This window comes from Pimephales promelas, chromosome 19, assembly GCF_988280905.1.
Source record: "Pimephales promelas chromosome 19, fPimPro1.hap1.1, whole genome shotgun sequence".
NCBI lineage: Eukaryota > Metazoa > Chordata > Actinopteri > Cypriniformes > Leuciscidae > Pimephales > Pimephales promelas.
Window position 1 is genome coordinate 660,867 of NC_142787.1, and position 15,638 is coordinate 676,504.

Consider the following 15,638-nt stretch of genomic DNA (forward strand, 5'->3'; position numbering starts at 1 on the left):
TAATTTTCGTAATCAAAGATGAGTTTAAAATGATTTACTACTGGGGAACTTTGCACACCATGCAGGGTGAAATTGCCCAGACATGGCTTCCTGTTTCAAAGGACAATTAATATGAGGGAACAAAAAATTCCCATAATCATCCATCACAATGACCAAAACCAAAGAATACAGTTCGGATGTGCAGCAAAAGATTGTTGAGCTTGTGTGTGGGAAAGCATGTCTCTATCATGCCCTAACTCAGGCGAGAAGGATCGTGGAGAGGCTCTCCAAGGGGCACAGCTGGAGAACGGCAGGAAACACGTCAGTCTGAAAAATAAAGGTTCCTCGGTCCGCCCAACTCCACCTCGGCCTGAGTCATGATGCGCTTACATTATTCTAACATAAAACAGGAGACAATACAAAAAAGACAATACACAAATCAGAAACAATACACACAATGTCCTGGGGATGTGCATGTTCATTCATAAAAAGCTTTTCTATGGATTAATAGAGAGAAGCCTATTTCAGGGGCCTGTCGCATTCATCCACCATTCCAATGTCTTGCAGGGTCCGTTACATTAGGCCTATTCATTAATTATAATGAACAATTGTGTGTCCAGCCTCTACTCCTCTCTTCCCAGTCTGTCAGTAACGCTCTGTTTGCTTCCTGTCTCTATGAAGCCCCTCCTCCTGAAAGCACACTGTGCTCTGATTGGTCGGCTGGAGCAGTGTGTTGTGATTGGTCGAGCGCTTCGAGTGTGTTTGGGAAATGCCCCGTCCCTTTCCATAACCGCCAGTTTAACACACTACTAACTAACTCAGCCAGCCCCCGCCCCTTTATTATGCGCATTAATTATTATAATGAGGAACATTGTGGTGTGTTCGTTCCCAGAAGAAACTCAAGACTACAATGGAGTTTATTTGTAGTTTTATTTACAATTGAAGGAAGAAATGCTCTTTTGTTCACCTTAAGTTAACTTTCTTATTATGTATTCTGCAAGTCCATTGTCCCATGGGATTGGTACTACATATTTAATCTACAAAACTACATGCCATGGCAAAAGCCGCTTAAAGAGTGTAAACACACCCCTGGTACGCCTCAACACTGCATTAATCCACTGAAACATTTCGACTCGCTACACCTCCACACTTCAGACGAGCGCTGAGCGCGGTTCATAACATCCGGTGATATGGCAGATCCAGCCGTCTCCTCATCCTCAGGGCTGAACTCCATTGTGTTGTTGAAAGACTCCAACTCATCAGGTATGTTCAATAATTCACGTGTAATGGTTGTAGAATAATGTCAGTTTCTGCTAAAGGTATTAAAGTGCTTAGAATTATAATCTGTCCACGAACAGCCACGCATTCGACTGACTGTAAAACACGTTACAGCCTAAATGTTGTATTATCCAGTATGGCTTTGTGCAAAACCTTTTGAAACATATCAAAGTTCAAATTATGCACAAGTTTACTTTTTTTTTCCAGAATCAGACGCTTTGTGATGCCCAATTGTGGTCCTTTTTACACTTGTGACCTGCACGTTTCTTTCCTCTGACCTTTAAGTCTTCACACATGACTCTCATTGGCTGATCTGTAAGCAGATTAATGTCTCTGACCCAATAGCTTCAGTTAGTCTGAGACATGAACACTTGCTTTTCTAGCAAATGTAAGTATAAGTAAAGACAACGAACAGGAGTAATTGTAAGAAAAGTAATAAACAAAACAATAGATACAACCAATGGCATGTTATCAGAATTATTCATGTTTTTGTTGATCTAGATTATGAAATATCTACTGACAGGAAAGCAAAGGAAGTCAATTTAATAAAATAAAAACAGTTGTTTCCCCTCTCACACAGTGCTGTAATGCTGTTGTAATGATGACGCGGTTGAATCATAGGAGGAAGTGCAGCTCACTTTCATTAAATAAACTCAAAACTTCTCAAATGCAGACACAAGCTCAAGAACAAGCCTCAGGAACAGAACAACCAACATCACAACATCAAGAACTACACACACGGCTTAAATACAAAGACCAACATGATAACGAGCGGGTGTGGCTAATCAGAAACACCTGGGAAGACTAATAATCAAGAAAAACTACAAAGGACTACAAAACATGGCACAAAACAGGAAATGACAACAGCTGTAATGGAGATTTTGCATGCAATTCTTTATTCAGCCACCAGGTGGCGTCATTTATCAGTGGATCTGATATTACTGATTTTACAATTAAAGATGTTTATTATAGTTTCCTTGTGGCATGATTGCAAGTGTGCCTAAGTAGTGGGTGAGGTCAAACATATTTATTTTGTGTTTTGGCAAAACATTCGGTTGCAGCTGAATACCAAACAAATAAACTAGATATAAATAAACTAAACTAATATACATCTCAAAACAATACACTCAGTAAGAACAAGTAAACAAATTAGCAATAGCACAAATGAACACAACTGAACAAAGTTCAGAAATTCTAATCACTGTAAAATAACACTGGATAAATACAGCATATTAATCCTTATTAAAAATACAAAAGTTTTTTAGTCAAAAACAGTGAGTGATTTTCTTTTTTTTTTCTTTATTTTCTCTATTCACAAGCACAACAGAAAAAGTATTTTGTACTTACATTTAATACCCCTGGAACTCAATGGGAGTTGATGTGACAGCTGCGTAATTAAATCAATAACCATTAGGAAACACACCATATTAGACTGATATACTTGGAAACTCAACATCAAATACAACCGGAACATGATATTTGATATTAAAACATCTTAAACTGAGGGAGGATCTTTATTTTCTCATTTCACATCAGTGAATTGCAATACCCATGGATATGGCCAACTCAGATTGAGAGGTCAAAGCACTTACTTTTCCAAATCTCTCTCTCTCTCTCTCTCTCTCTCTCTCTCTCTGCAGTGCAGGATTGGACCACAGAAAAGGACCACGAGGGCCTCTTGCCGTGCTTTAAACATCCCTATGTCTCTGCAGTGCAGGAATTGGTGTATTGGCAGGAGCCGAAGAAGTCGTCGCTAGTGTTTGGCGGCTCGATGCTGGTGCTCACGTCTCTAGCCAGGTTCAGTGTCATCAGTGTCGTGTCCTACCTGCTCCTGGCCCTGCTCTGCGTCACCATCACTTTCCGAGTCTATAAGTCAGTCGTGCACGCGGTACAGAAGTCCGACGAAGGACACCCTTTTAAGTATGAATGCATTAGTTGTGTTTTATAAATCTCTATTCAGATCTTTTCCTCCTAGATGCTGGACTCTTGGTGTGATGCTGCTCTGATAAATGAGATCTTTGTACATCCACAGATTTCTGATGGAAAGAGATATCCGCATTCCACCGGACACAGCCCACAGGTACATGGACATGTTTCTGGAGAAATTAAACACTGCCCTCATTCAGACCAGAAGACTTGTGCTTGTAGAAGATGTGGTGGATTCCCTGAAGGTATGTCCATTCATCTACAATAATTCATCAGTGTTTTCAACAGTTGCCTGATCATAATTACTCCTCAATGGATCGAGTCCAGACCGAACTTCCCGACCAAAAAATCTTGTGGGCGGAGATGTTGTGGGCATCCAGGCTAGTAAATAACCATAGAGCCCTTTAAAAGAAAAGTGTTTGCTAAGAACTTCATTCATGCAGTTGTTCATCAGTCAGAATGGGAAATTAGTAACCGAACTGTTTCACAGTAAAGTGTCTGACCTGCTGTGTTTATCTGCAGCTTGCAGCTGTTGTGTGGTTTCTGACATGTGTGGGGGCCGTCTTCAATGGGATCACAATTTTAATACTAGGTAAGCCTGTCTTCATGAATAAATAATAATAATGATAATAGTCAAAATAATGATCAAATATAAGTATATTGGTGGTTAAAGTAAATTCACATAACATACAGTACAGAAGGCATGTGCTAATACAATGATGATTTCTTTTAATATGATGCAGTACATACAAAAACTATGCATAAAATATAACGTTGATTTTTTAATCCCCAACTGAAATAACCCACCTTGTTTGTTTCATAACAAAACGATGACTGTAAAATGTTCTTCTTTTTCTTGGCAGCTGATGTCGTTGTGTTTTGCACACCGCTACTGTATGAGAGGAACAAAGTAAGAATGTGTTTCATATTTATAAACTTCTATGCTCTTGCTGTTGTTCATTTTATTTTCTGAGCTTTTTTTGATCTGTTATAGACCCAGATTGATGCTTATTTGGTGCGTGTGCAATGCCGGCTTGAAGAGAAACTGGCAAAGTATGTATGATTGATTTTTATTCCTCTTATAAAGCACCTTATAAAATAAAATCAAAGTCTAAGCACACATACAGTATGTCCAAGCACTAGACAAGGTGTAAAATCTGTAATTATCGAGTAAAACTAAGCATGGGTGAACACAACACCAGAGACAGGCCCTTTCCTAATGCAGGAACGAATGGTCGTTTCAGCACGTCTGAAGAACGTCTCCGGTTACGGTAACTACTGTAACCTCAGTTCCCTGAGAGATGGGAACGAGACATTGTGCGGGAACTCTTCTCCTTCTCCACTAATTCTTAAACCAGATAACACCAGTAAAATAACTGGCCAATTGTCTTAAATCAGATCAGATGTGCTGAACCAGCTTTTGGAGGAGATCAGATGCTCCAGCAAACACAGAACGTTCCCCTAACGTTCCCGAATGGTCCCATGAGGTTATTTTTTTGGGAACCAAACAAGAACGTTATAGGAACGTTCCATGTAGGTTATTTTTAGGTAAAAATTTGTGGAAAGACTTGCTCTAGGGACTGATCAATGAAATTCAGGATGTCTGGTAATAAGCAGTTCATAACCCTTTTGAGAGATTTAGTGGGTAATGGGTCTAGAGCGCAGCTAGAGGGATTGATATGTGACGTGATCTGTGTAAGTGTGCGCCTGACAGCTGACGAGGACGAGGACAGATTGCATTACAAAGCTGGGGAGTTGGAGACTTTACAAGTTGGGCAAGTGCTGGGAACGTCTTGTCTTATGGAAGTCATTTTCTCATAATTTGTTTTGCAAACTCTGATGATATTTGAGCTGAGGGGTTAATGTCTTTATTTATTTGTTACATTTATTTAACAGGGACATTCAGCCATACCAGAATTAGCTACAAGTCTTAATTATCACTCCCCTTTTTGAGAATGGACATTAAAGTGCACTATTCAAACTTAAATGGTTATAATTGAAGAATGCTTTGGAATATACACCAAGAGTTAAAGAAAAGTTTAAAGAAAACACTTACTGATTGATTATTGCTGAAGTGAAAGCACATAAAAAAAAAAAATTATGAAAAACTTATGGAAGTCTAAATTTACAGTAAATCAAATATAATGTACTTAATATTTTTAATATTTTTACAAAGCCATATATTCCAAATTTGAAGTTGATATCACAAAAATTGAAGTTCCCATGATATTTTGTTTAGGCGTAATACCAAATATAGCCTAAATATATCTACTTAAGTTATAACAAAAAGCAGTGCTAAAATATATATTTAGGAGGCTTAGACCTTTCCAACGATATATAGTTTGTCATAATTTGATTAGGATTTAATTGTAATATAGTGAAGTAAACTTGACATTAAGTAGCCTATCGATAGTGGAGAATAAGAATAGGGTTGTCTTTGTTGTGATCAATTAAACTTGAAAAATAATCTTTTCTGGCTGACCTAATTGCATTATTTAACAATTTAAGATATAGATATCATGGTCAACTGTATAAGCATTGCCTTTCCGCTCTTTTATTTTACGGTGTGATGTACTATTTCTCCATGGGGCTTTAAATGTCACAGAGTCTTTGTTTTTATAGGAGCAGCACAGTTAATACATTCAGAGAGCCTGAGACTAAGATCCTCAACATAAGGGCGAGATGACATGATCTCCGTGAAGGCCACGGCAGAATCAGCTGTGAGATAGCGCTTATTGACAGTTCTCTTATCACTCACAGTTTTGCTACTGAAATCTTAAGAAGACACAATAGTGGTCAGACACGGCAGCATGAGATCACCAGATCGAGTGTGTGTCCATGTTTGTGTGTGTTACATGCTGCAACTCCAAAAACAGCATTACCATATTCACTTATTGCAAACCAGTTTGGCTTTATTTATTTCATATGGTACATGTACCAAGACTTCCTCTCATCCACTCCAGCTCTCGCCCTGCATCCCTATACAAATCTGTAAATACTGTATTTGTGGCTCTTTACACCAATTGCAGATCCCTCATGTTCAGGAGTTCAAACCTCTGGTGCAAACCAATGAGACAGTTCACATAACGGTACTGTTATGGACCCATCTTGTCCCTCAGGTCTACTCTACCAATCTATTATCCTCAAAAATGGACTAAAACTTACTTAATTTCTTGTTGATGTTTTTTTTGTGTGTGTGTGTCCATACAATGAAAGTCAGTTTAGTCCAATGTTCTTCAAAATATACTCATCAACCTCTCTCTCTTTGTGCAGACTGCAAGACAAACTTCCCGGTCCCGTAAAATGGAGCAAAGCAGAATGATGGGTTTCTATCATCAGGAAAAACCTGAGCATCCATTGAATTACAGTATTCTTTATATATTAGTAGAAAGAAGCCATAGGCCTGTTTCTGCACTCCAGTCATTTCAAGTTTAATCATTGATGTTTGTATGTACAGACAGACTATACGAACTCTGCATTCCAATATGTGCACAATAAAGTGAGCTTTGATTAACAGCTTCTCTCCCTTGTGTCCCCAGTAAATCTTACCCATTTAATCCTGTTTCTAAAAGGTCTAATGCTTACTGAAGGAAGAGCTTGACTCGCTGTCTTTGTAATTTAGATGTCATTTAGATGGCCAATGAAAGCAGACTTTCGGTCGTCATTCTGAAGTTCTGGCAATGCGAGTCTATCTGCTTTACTACCCTTAAACATAGCTTGATATGCCACATAACCTGCTCTCTGGAATACCCCTCCGGCAGCCGGCACACCCTACAGATCAACAGATCCATTTAATCGAGTATATACAGTATGCAGACAAAAATAAGTCTACGAATAACCGATAAACTGTCTGTATATTCCATCCAATAACAATAGACTGAACAGATTAAGCGAATTAGTCATTTGTTCAGATTTGTGGTCAGAGAAGATCGACTGATGGAAAGCAGAGGGTATAACTGTACTTTTGTTGGGTACTGACACACATTAAATTGGACGACATTACATAATAGACAGTGTGTTTTTATTTATAAAGTAATGTCAGGTCTACTACCCAAATATCTGCAAGAGTTTCTGTAAAAACAAACCTACAGAAACTGATGTAACAATTTGCACTCACTTTGTTTGGGCAGATTTCATCCCGTATTTTTGAGTAAAGAGCACCTATACATTTAATGGCTATGACACACTAAACAAAAATAGGTAAAGTCTACCTAATAATTCTCAATACATGGCACAGCTAATTACTTCACATAATACAAAAAGAGTAATAATATTGTTAGCAGGCATAAGTCAATCTACTTCATTTTTATTAATAATAAGTCAATAGAAATTAAATATTACTTATTCAGAGATGGTTAAATGTACCTAAAATGGGACAGGATATCTCATCTCTTACTTTTTATTGACCAAACAAACATTTCAAACTAACAACGGCAGTCTCTTACACAATACATACAACTTCCTAAATATAATACTAAAAACAATGGGAAGTCAGAATACACATTAAAAGAAACAGTCTTATATATCTCATATTATTTCAAACAATAAGATACTGCAATTTGATGTAATATGGTGGCAATGAGTTCAATAACATCAGTTAAATGGTTCACCCAAAAATGAAAATTCTGTGATCATTCTGTTGCTCCGTCACTAAACCAAGACCTCAACTAGACAGAACCTCCCCAAAATGGGACACCTCCTGGCATCCCCAATGAGGGACATCAAAAACGAGACCGACTAGACACATAGATATACATAATAAAGTCTAGATGTCTCATCCGTGCTGCTGGCCAATGGAGGTCGACGTCCGCACTGGCGGCCATCTTGTCACAGGCACCTCAGTCACTCGTAACATTGTGTTTCAATGGTGAATGTACTTTACTAATAACCATTACTTGCTCAATTTTCAACGGTTCAACGGTTTGGTTATAAACGTCAGAGACGTAGTTATGAATAATACGTTTATTAAATAATCATCCAGAATTATAGCCAAGTTAATAACGTTTGTAAGAAACCAAACCGTTTGTAAAGCGAGATTGTGCGGATCACTCATCTTACATCAGGGAACACAGAGCCTGCCAGAAAGCTTGCCTGTGACAAGATGGCCGCCGGTGATAACGATAGAGACTCCGCTGTAAGACATCTAGACTGACTAGACAGGCAGCATTACACACCAAGACAAAGAAGGGAGGGAGGGTAGTCTAGGCAAAGACAGCATCGTAGTCCCTATGGCTCTTTGCTGAGACAGGGAAACTCAGGCGGGTCTGGAGTCTTGACTGAGGGCCGGGGCGGATCAGGTGCAGGCGACCCAGGAGGGACTAGGAAGACCTGACACGACTTGATGTGAACAAGTTCTGGTCCAGCAGGCCTGACATGAAGAGTCTCTAGCTCAGCAAGTCTGACGAGAAGAAATTTAGTCTTGGATGGCGTCGGCAGGGCGAAGAGCTCAGGTCAGGTCTCCAGGCCTTGTGGGACCGAGAACCCCTTTCTTGTCCTCCTCCACTTACGAGAGTTATTAATAATTATAGTAGCTATATTATAGTCTTGTTTTTTTTAATTAGATAGATTTTTTGATCTGGACTGGACTGGTTTTTGTTTTGCCTTTTTGGATTTGTTTGCTTTTTGGGACTCTTCCTTTTCCCTGGTAATGGAGCCAGCATGAAAGAGGAGATCCTCCCCTTCTGGGCCCAGCATCAGTCTCCTCATTTATACCAGCTGGCACTGGCATATTTATGTCCCCCTGCATCCTCTGTTCCTTGTGAAAGGATCTTTTCTAAGGCTGGAGAGGTTTTGTCCAATACGAGGAATCGTCTGTGTGTGCAGATGCATATTTTCTTTTGTCACGCAACCAGGGTCAGCCAATAATGAGCCGGCGTTCTGACATACTATTATCACACTGATGATATAGGCCTGCATCAGAAATGTAATTCTCAGATAGCCCTAGATAAATGCTGAAATACAAAATTGAGTTCTTGATATCAGCTAATATTTTTATTAGTAACAAAGTTATATTTGATATGAAACATTATGATTTTTACAAGTAAAAATTGTATTTCTGATTTGTGAAATTGGAATTTCAACTAGTAGGAAATCAATTCTTGATATCAACAATTGAATTTGAATGGCAGTCTATATTGAAAATACATTTACAGATATCAAGAATTGTAGTTCTTACAAGTTGGAATTTAATTATTGATATCAAAAAAATATAAATCTGTGAGTAATGATGTCATTGTGTATTTCAATAATATTTTTTTTTCTTTTAAATAAAAATTTTGATTCCTCTCATCGATTCATTTGTGAACATTTCCATATGACTTTAAACAATTCAAGCAGGACACGACTCGTGTTTTCAGAGCTGCAGACAAGTGTGTGTGTCAGCATACTGGACCCGTACAGCTCTTAAAGGGACAGCACTAATATTCCTGTCGTCTCTATGATAATAGCTACTAATCACACAACAAAACGCAAAGAGAAAATCCACTTGTTCTTGATTGAATAACTTTTGTAACTATATTTGTAATGTATATTTTATTTATAAAGTCCAGTGTTATTTTAAATTTGATTACAGTTTTTGTACTTGAAAATCTTAGTTGTATAGTATCTAGTTGTATTGCATTGCTAATTTTTAATTTGTTTTAAAATGTACACAGGCTTGTTCTTTTATGGTGTTTGAGGTAAGCTAAAACATACCAACAATTAATTTCAAAGTGAACTATCCCTTTAAACCACGGGCAAACGCTGCGTGTAAGTACACTCTAAAAAATGCTGGGTCGTTTTAACCCAATTTTGGGTCAAATATGGACAAACCCGAAATGTTGGGTTAAAAATGTAATGTAAAAATGTAACCCAACGGTTGGGTTAGTCCATATTTGACCCAAAGTTGGGTTAAAACAACCCAGCATTTTTAGCTGATGATTTCTGCTCATTCTATTCAGATACAATTAATTACATGTTTTGCATTTTGACTAAATGTGAATCAGATATTGTTGTTTTTTATTTATTTATTAATTTTTTTTACCTTATTTGAATCGAAATTAGGAATCAATAAAAATCGGAATTGATAAGCAGAATCGGAATCAAGATCGTTCAAATTCAAACGATCCCCAACCCTAATCACGAGTGATGAATGTAAACACGGCCTGCCACACGCGGATCGCGGCGCGTTGCTCATCCTGGAGGTTGAGGAGCTCAGTTCGTACGCTGGAGGAGGGAGTTGAGCCTCAGGGGGGTGTGGCAGCATTACATCCTTGCATAAAAAGTAAAACAATACAGATACATCATCACACATGTAAGCTATACAGTAGGTGGAGGTAACAGGCTGCCCATGAGGAGTTAGCGAGACGCGTTGACAGCGAAGAAGAAGGTTTTGTCGCAGATGTGCTGCGACTATCATGAACTCTCCAGACTACGATGACAGCACCGCGTTCCTGGGAGACTGGGGACCTTTCCAAAGGAATCTGTTCATTCTGTTGTGTTTCAGCATTATTCCCAATGGCTTCACGGGGTTATCCATGGTTTTCATGGGCGATACACCCGTTCATCACTGTCTGATTCCCGCGGCGCTGAACATCACGGCTGAGTGGAGAAACGCGTCCGTTCCCCTGGACGAGGAGTCTCGCCTCAGCAAGTGCTCCCGACACCGAGTGGACATCGTGAAGAACTACTCGGACAGGGGTTTGCTCCCGTGGGTGGATGTGAATGTCTCGGATATTCCTCGAGAAACCTGTATGGACGGCTGGGTGTATGATAAGGAAATATACATCTCCACGATTGTTACAGAGGTTTGTTTTCGATGCTTTCTCCTTCTTCCAGACAGAGCCAGCTCGATGTATATATACTGAAGCCCAGATTGACCGTATCTGGGGTCTCCGGGTCCCCGAGAAAGGCGGATACTCTGGGCTCCGGCTCGACTCCACCTGTCGCTCCGGTCAGAGTTGACCGACATTCGGTTTCGTTCATACCCTTAAATCTCTCTGCACAGTCCAACCAACTCATAAACACACAAACAAACACCCTTTGCATAGCACAAGGCTTAATTTCAAGAAAAAAGATATACAGTCAAACCAAAAATCATTATTATTTATTTATTTATTAGTGCGTGCAGGACACTTTAACTAATTTATGTACGTGGGGAGAGCAGAATGAACTGAAAAATAAACATAAAAATTGGTAAGACTTTACAATAAGGTTGCTGAACTAATATTTGGTCATTTGAACATTCACTAATACTTTAATAAAATATTATGAACTAACAAACAATGAACTACTTTATTTTTTAATAAATAACATTACAAAGATGAACAAATGCAGTAACACATTTATTGTTAGTTCATGTTAGTTATAATGCCTTACCTACTGCAATGTTAATTAACAGAGTTCTGCTCATATTCATTAGAAATATTGAAGGTGTCTGGATAAATTTTGGTTTGACTCTATATTAATTAGCTTTATAAATCAATTAAACAATTTAATTTGGCCTATATATGACATTATTGTATCAAAGTTATAGTAAAATGTTCAGAAAGATATCACGTTTATTGCACAAGGCTCTGTTTTCACGTTTTTTATTTTATTTATTTATCCAATACTTTAAATCCATTAAACTACAACAGTGTTTGCATCAAACCAACTGTACATTACTCAGAATATTATTCCTCATGTGGCACAAGGCTTACTTTTCAGATTATTAATCTGGTATATTTTATATATCAAAGCAACTGTAAATTATTCACAATTTAATTTCCGTTTGGTTTGACATCGTTATGTCAAACACAGTGCTGTAGTTTAATTTAAATGGGGTCCGTACTGTATAAAAAAATACTAGATTAATAATCTGAAAAGCAAGCCTTGTGCAACATGAGGAATATATTCTGAGTAATCCACTGTTGGTTTGACGCAAACGCTGGTGTAGTTTAATGGATGTACAGTATTACATACATATAAAGTTCCAAAATTATTATTAAAAAAGTCTATTTGCAATTAAAGGGATTTCTTTCTCAACATTTTGTTACTAGTTTGATATAATAATGTCATATAGTTCAATTGTTTATTTGATTAGTTAATTGGCTTATTTTTATATATTTTATTTATTGTAATTAGCCTGTGTTATGCAAAGGGTGTTTGTTCATGTACATCTGAGTTGGTTTGCACTGAAAACAAGGAAATGCAGAGTTTATGGGTATTATTAATCTAATATTATAGCGCTGTAATGTCATGTTTTTATTGGTTTTGTGAAAGTCAGTTCTGTATAGACGCACGCCTTCAGCTATTGACTACAAAAACAAGATCCAGGTTTCTCCTTTTGTCCTAGAGAAAAAGATCCAGGACAGTGAGAACATCAGATAGAGACCAGCATTTTATTTGTCTTTGTTTGAAATAAGAAATAAGGAAAGGTTTTTAAGTCTGTTATAGGACATTTAGTAGCTTCACAAGCTGAATGATAATTGTGAAACAAAACAATTCATAAAATAGCACAAAAACCAGAAAGTACATAATGTACCATCTTAATGTGATATTGACATTTAAAAGCATATGTTAGTCAGTAAATTATACTTTTGTACATCCGTGATAATACTGGACGTTTTGACAGAATGACCAAATATTTTTGGAAATTGAAACCAAAATTGCATGCAACGTAACTTCCATATTGTGATGTAAAACTGCTTTATGAACAGGGAAAACATTTTAATCAAAATTGGATGAAAAGAAAAAATGCATTGTGTGGAGACATAATTTATACCACAGAAAGAGCAAGTTATGACACTTTCTTTCAAGATGAATCGTGCACAATAAGATTCTTATTCCTGTTTTGTAAGACATGGACAAACAAAGTCTATCTTGGGTTTTGAGTTAAACTTTGGGTTTCACAGAAAACAAACATTTATGTAAATAGAATTTGATCAGAAAATTCCTAAAGTGACTGTAATAGCCCTTGTGACAACTAGCCCCTGTCTCCATTTCCCTGTGTTCAATCAGGAATAGAAGTGTCAAAGATAATGTAAATCACCGCAGGCTTGCATGGGTCAGACCGTAACGTAACCCTTTAAAAACGTAACTTTGAACATTGTTTTATTTTCCTTCTACAAATGGATACAATCCCATCAAACCCTGCCGTGTGTGTTCATCGGCAGTGGGATTTGGTGTGTTCGGATGACTGGAGAGTGCCATTGACCACCTCTCTCTTCTTCTCTGGGGTTTTGACTGGTTCTGTCATCTCTGGACAGATTTCTGACAGGTTAGAAAGCATCAAACCTTTTGTTCCCGACGAGCCACATGTGAATATTATAATTATTTAAAGGCAAGCACAAAGATCTGGTAAAGAATTAGGCCATAGGTCACCCTGGTTGATTGTGATTTCAGCATTTCAAGTGTGATATTGTTTATTAAACTGCTGTATCAAAGCAAGTCATTAGTGTTTTAAACAAGAATAGGCCATTTACTCTGTTTTTTTTCTCTCTGCCAATGCAAATCATTTTAAAAGAAGTCAGAATCAGAATGCCGGGCTGGGATCAGTGTATTTGGGGAATTCAGGATAATCGGGACATTTTTCCCAGTCCAATGGCAGAAATTGTCCCGTTTTACCTGAATTCACATACATTAAAAAACAAGTAGAGTATTTCCCAATTAAGTTACAAAAATCCCATTGTTTTAAAAAGGTTAAGGGAAAAGTTATTAAAATGGAGAACAATGAAATGCATTAAACTGAAAAAATCAAGTTTATTTCCAATAGGAAAAACGTTCCAGTTTTCACCAGTTTTGACGAGAGTTCGCTTTTACACTTCAAGACTTAATAGACAGATCTATTTTAACAAATCAGATTTTTTTTCTCCTGTCTGTTGCAATAGTTATAATTTGGCCTATTTTCCACAATTTATTCAAATTGTGAAAGCAGTGGACTATACTCAGAAAGAGAGCAGAAAGCGCTCACTCTCGCCAAAACTGGTGCAAACTGGAAAGTGTTTCCTATTGGAAATAAACTTGTTTTTTCTTCTTCTTGGTTTTCAGGTTTGGCAGGAAAATAGTGCTGTTCATTACCATGGGGATCCAGACGGCATTCACCTTCATTCAAGTCTTCTCCCCATCCTGGGTGATATTCTGCGTGTTGTTTTTCATTGCTGGAATGGGCCAGATTTCAAACTATTTGACAGCATTTGCTTTAGGTAAAGGCTTTTGATGTGCTGTGATTTTTTTTAGTGTACATTTATATATTAAATGATGACTGGACTGGCAGCATATTTGTTCTACCAGCACATTTTTAGGATGTCTTTAAAAACATAGGCTATGCATGTTTTTGTCTCACAATCTACTTTGAAAATATTCCCAACAATTCAGACTGTAGATTCAACTAAAAAAAATGTTTTATGAAAATGTCATTCCCCTAGGAATGGAAATATTCTGCCCATCCGTTCGTGACATCTACTCCACTCTTGGCGTGTGTCTTTTCTTCTCCATCGGGTACATGATGCTTCCCCTGGCCGCATACTTCTTGCGAGACTGGAGAACGCTGTTGCTGGTCCTCACCATCCCTGGGTTCTTCTGCATGCCCCTATGGTGGTAGGTGTTCGCTATGGGACGGGCGCTGCTTAATAATGCACCTGACATGAGAAGAACAGTGATGTATAGTGAACACTGGCTTGCCAAAGAGGCAGCACAAAGGTCATTTGAATAAGATGGGTTATACCTAAAAACACCCCAGATAATGCAAATATATTCTAATTTAACATTCCCATTAAGCTATGATAGTGTGTATAATTTGATTATACTTTTATCTCATGAAGAGTTGAGGACTCACCCATGTGGATGTTGCACAATTGAGTCTCTACACTCTTAGAAAAAGATTCAGTGAGGTTTTATTTTCACAGCTGGGTTGCAATCTAAACACAGCAGTTTAACTTTTATTAAAACAAAGAACTGATAAAAACCTGAAGGAAACAGAGCTTAAATAGACAGACCAAACCAGTCAATTAAATGAATATGAGGTGAACTTAATTAGGCTGGCACACACAAAGAAACTAGGTCAACATTCACAATAGTGGAACAGAAACAGAACAGAACCGAAGCAAAACAGAATATGCACGTTACATCTACAGAGATGACTTCTTTAAAGCGAGCCTAACAACAGCAGCGGCCAGAGACGAGACCTACTGTAGTGCTGCTGTCTAGAAGGACGAGCTCTAAACAGGGGAGAGCTCAACGAGATAACTCTAGAATGAGTGGAGGCCAACTACACCATTTTACTAAAAAGGCAGCACTACCAAGGATGCTCACTGAAAGCTGTTCCACTTGGCAACGTCATCTAGGCGGATCTCTAGGGATGAAAGCCTCAGTAGAACGACTCTAAACTGAGAGGAGGTCAAATCAGCCTTTACACTAAAATTGTGTTATCGAGCTGGCTCACAGAGAGCCTTGACACTCGACTCCGCTGACCCACAGGCTCAGAGGAGAGAAAAACC

The 15,638-nt window shown here is 38.0% G+C and overlaps 2 protein-coding genes across 4 annotated transcripts in view; both read left to right on the top strand.

Annotated features, from left to right (window-relative positions):
• The first annotated feature begins 867 nt into the window (after positions 1 to 867).
• On the top strand, positions 868 to 6,699 carry LOC120473610 (reticulon-3-B). 3 transcript variants are annotated; one of them, XM_039663524.2, is made up of 8 exons: positions 868 to 1,242; positions 2,898 to 3,177; positions 3,290 to 3,428; positions 3,706 to 3,775; positions 4,047 to 4,093; positions 4,178 to 4,236; positions 6,213 to 6,302; positions 6,457 to 6,699. In XM_039663524.2, exons 1-7 carry the CDS (start codon positions 1,170 to 1,172, stop codon positions 6,268 to 6,270), a joined length of 726 nt encoding a protein of 241 aa, XP_039519458.2. In that variant the 5' UTR covers positions 868 to 1,169; the 3' UTR covers positions 6,271 to 6,302; positions 6,457 to 6,699. The 3 variants fall into 3 exon arrangements, with proteins under 3 accessions (XP_039519458.2, XP_039519457.2, XP_039519459.2); XM_039663523.2 differs by having other exon boundaries at positions 874 to 1,242; positions 6,213 to 6,272; XM_039663525.2 differs by lacking the exon at positions 6,213 to 6,302 and having other exon boundaries at positions 878 to 1,242.
• A 3,690-nt stretch (positions 6,700 to 10,389) lies between these two features.
• Positions 10,390 to 15,638, top strand: part of slc22a21 (solute carrier family 22 member 21) — a 28,889-nt gene continuing 23,640 nt past the window's right edge. The window contains exons 1-4 of the mRNA XM_039663522.2: positions 10,390 to 10,967; positions 13,317 to 13,420; positions 14,191 to 14,345; positions 14,568 to 14,739. Of these exons, the coding sequence (XP_039519456.2) occupies positions 10,578 to 10,967; positions 13,317 to 13,420; positions 14,191 to 14,345; positions 14,568 to 14,739 (821 nt within the window). The 5' untranslated portion in view covers positions 10,390 to 10,577. The remainder of the gene's footprint in view (positions 10,968 to 13,316; positions 13,421 to 14,190; positions 14,346 to 14,567; positions 14,740 to 15,638) is intronic.

What these genes read in the sequence shown, in the direction of transcription:
- LOC120473610 (XM_039663524.2), top strand. Translation starts at nt 1,170, where the DNA reads ATGGCAGATCCAGCCGTCTCCTCATCCTCAGGGCTGAACTCCATTGTG. An exon ending in GACGAAGGACACCCTTTTAA is followed by an intron (nt 3,178 to 3,289) that starts GTATGAATGCAT and finishes GTACATCCACAG; the next exon opens with ATTTCTGATGGAAAGAGATA. An exon ending in GATCACAATTTTAATACTAG is followed by an intron (nt 3,776 to 4,046) that starts GTAAGCCTGTCT and finishes TTTTCTTGGCAG; the next exon opens with CTGATGTCGTTGTGTTTTGC.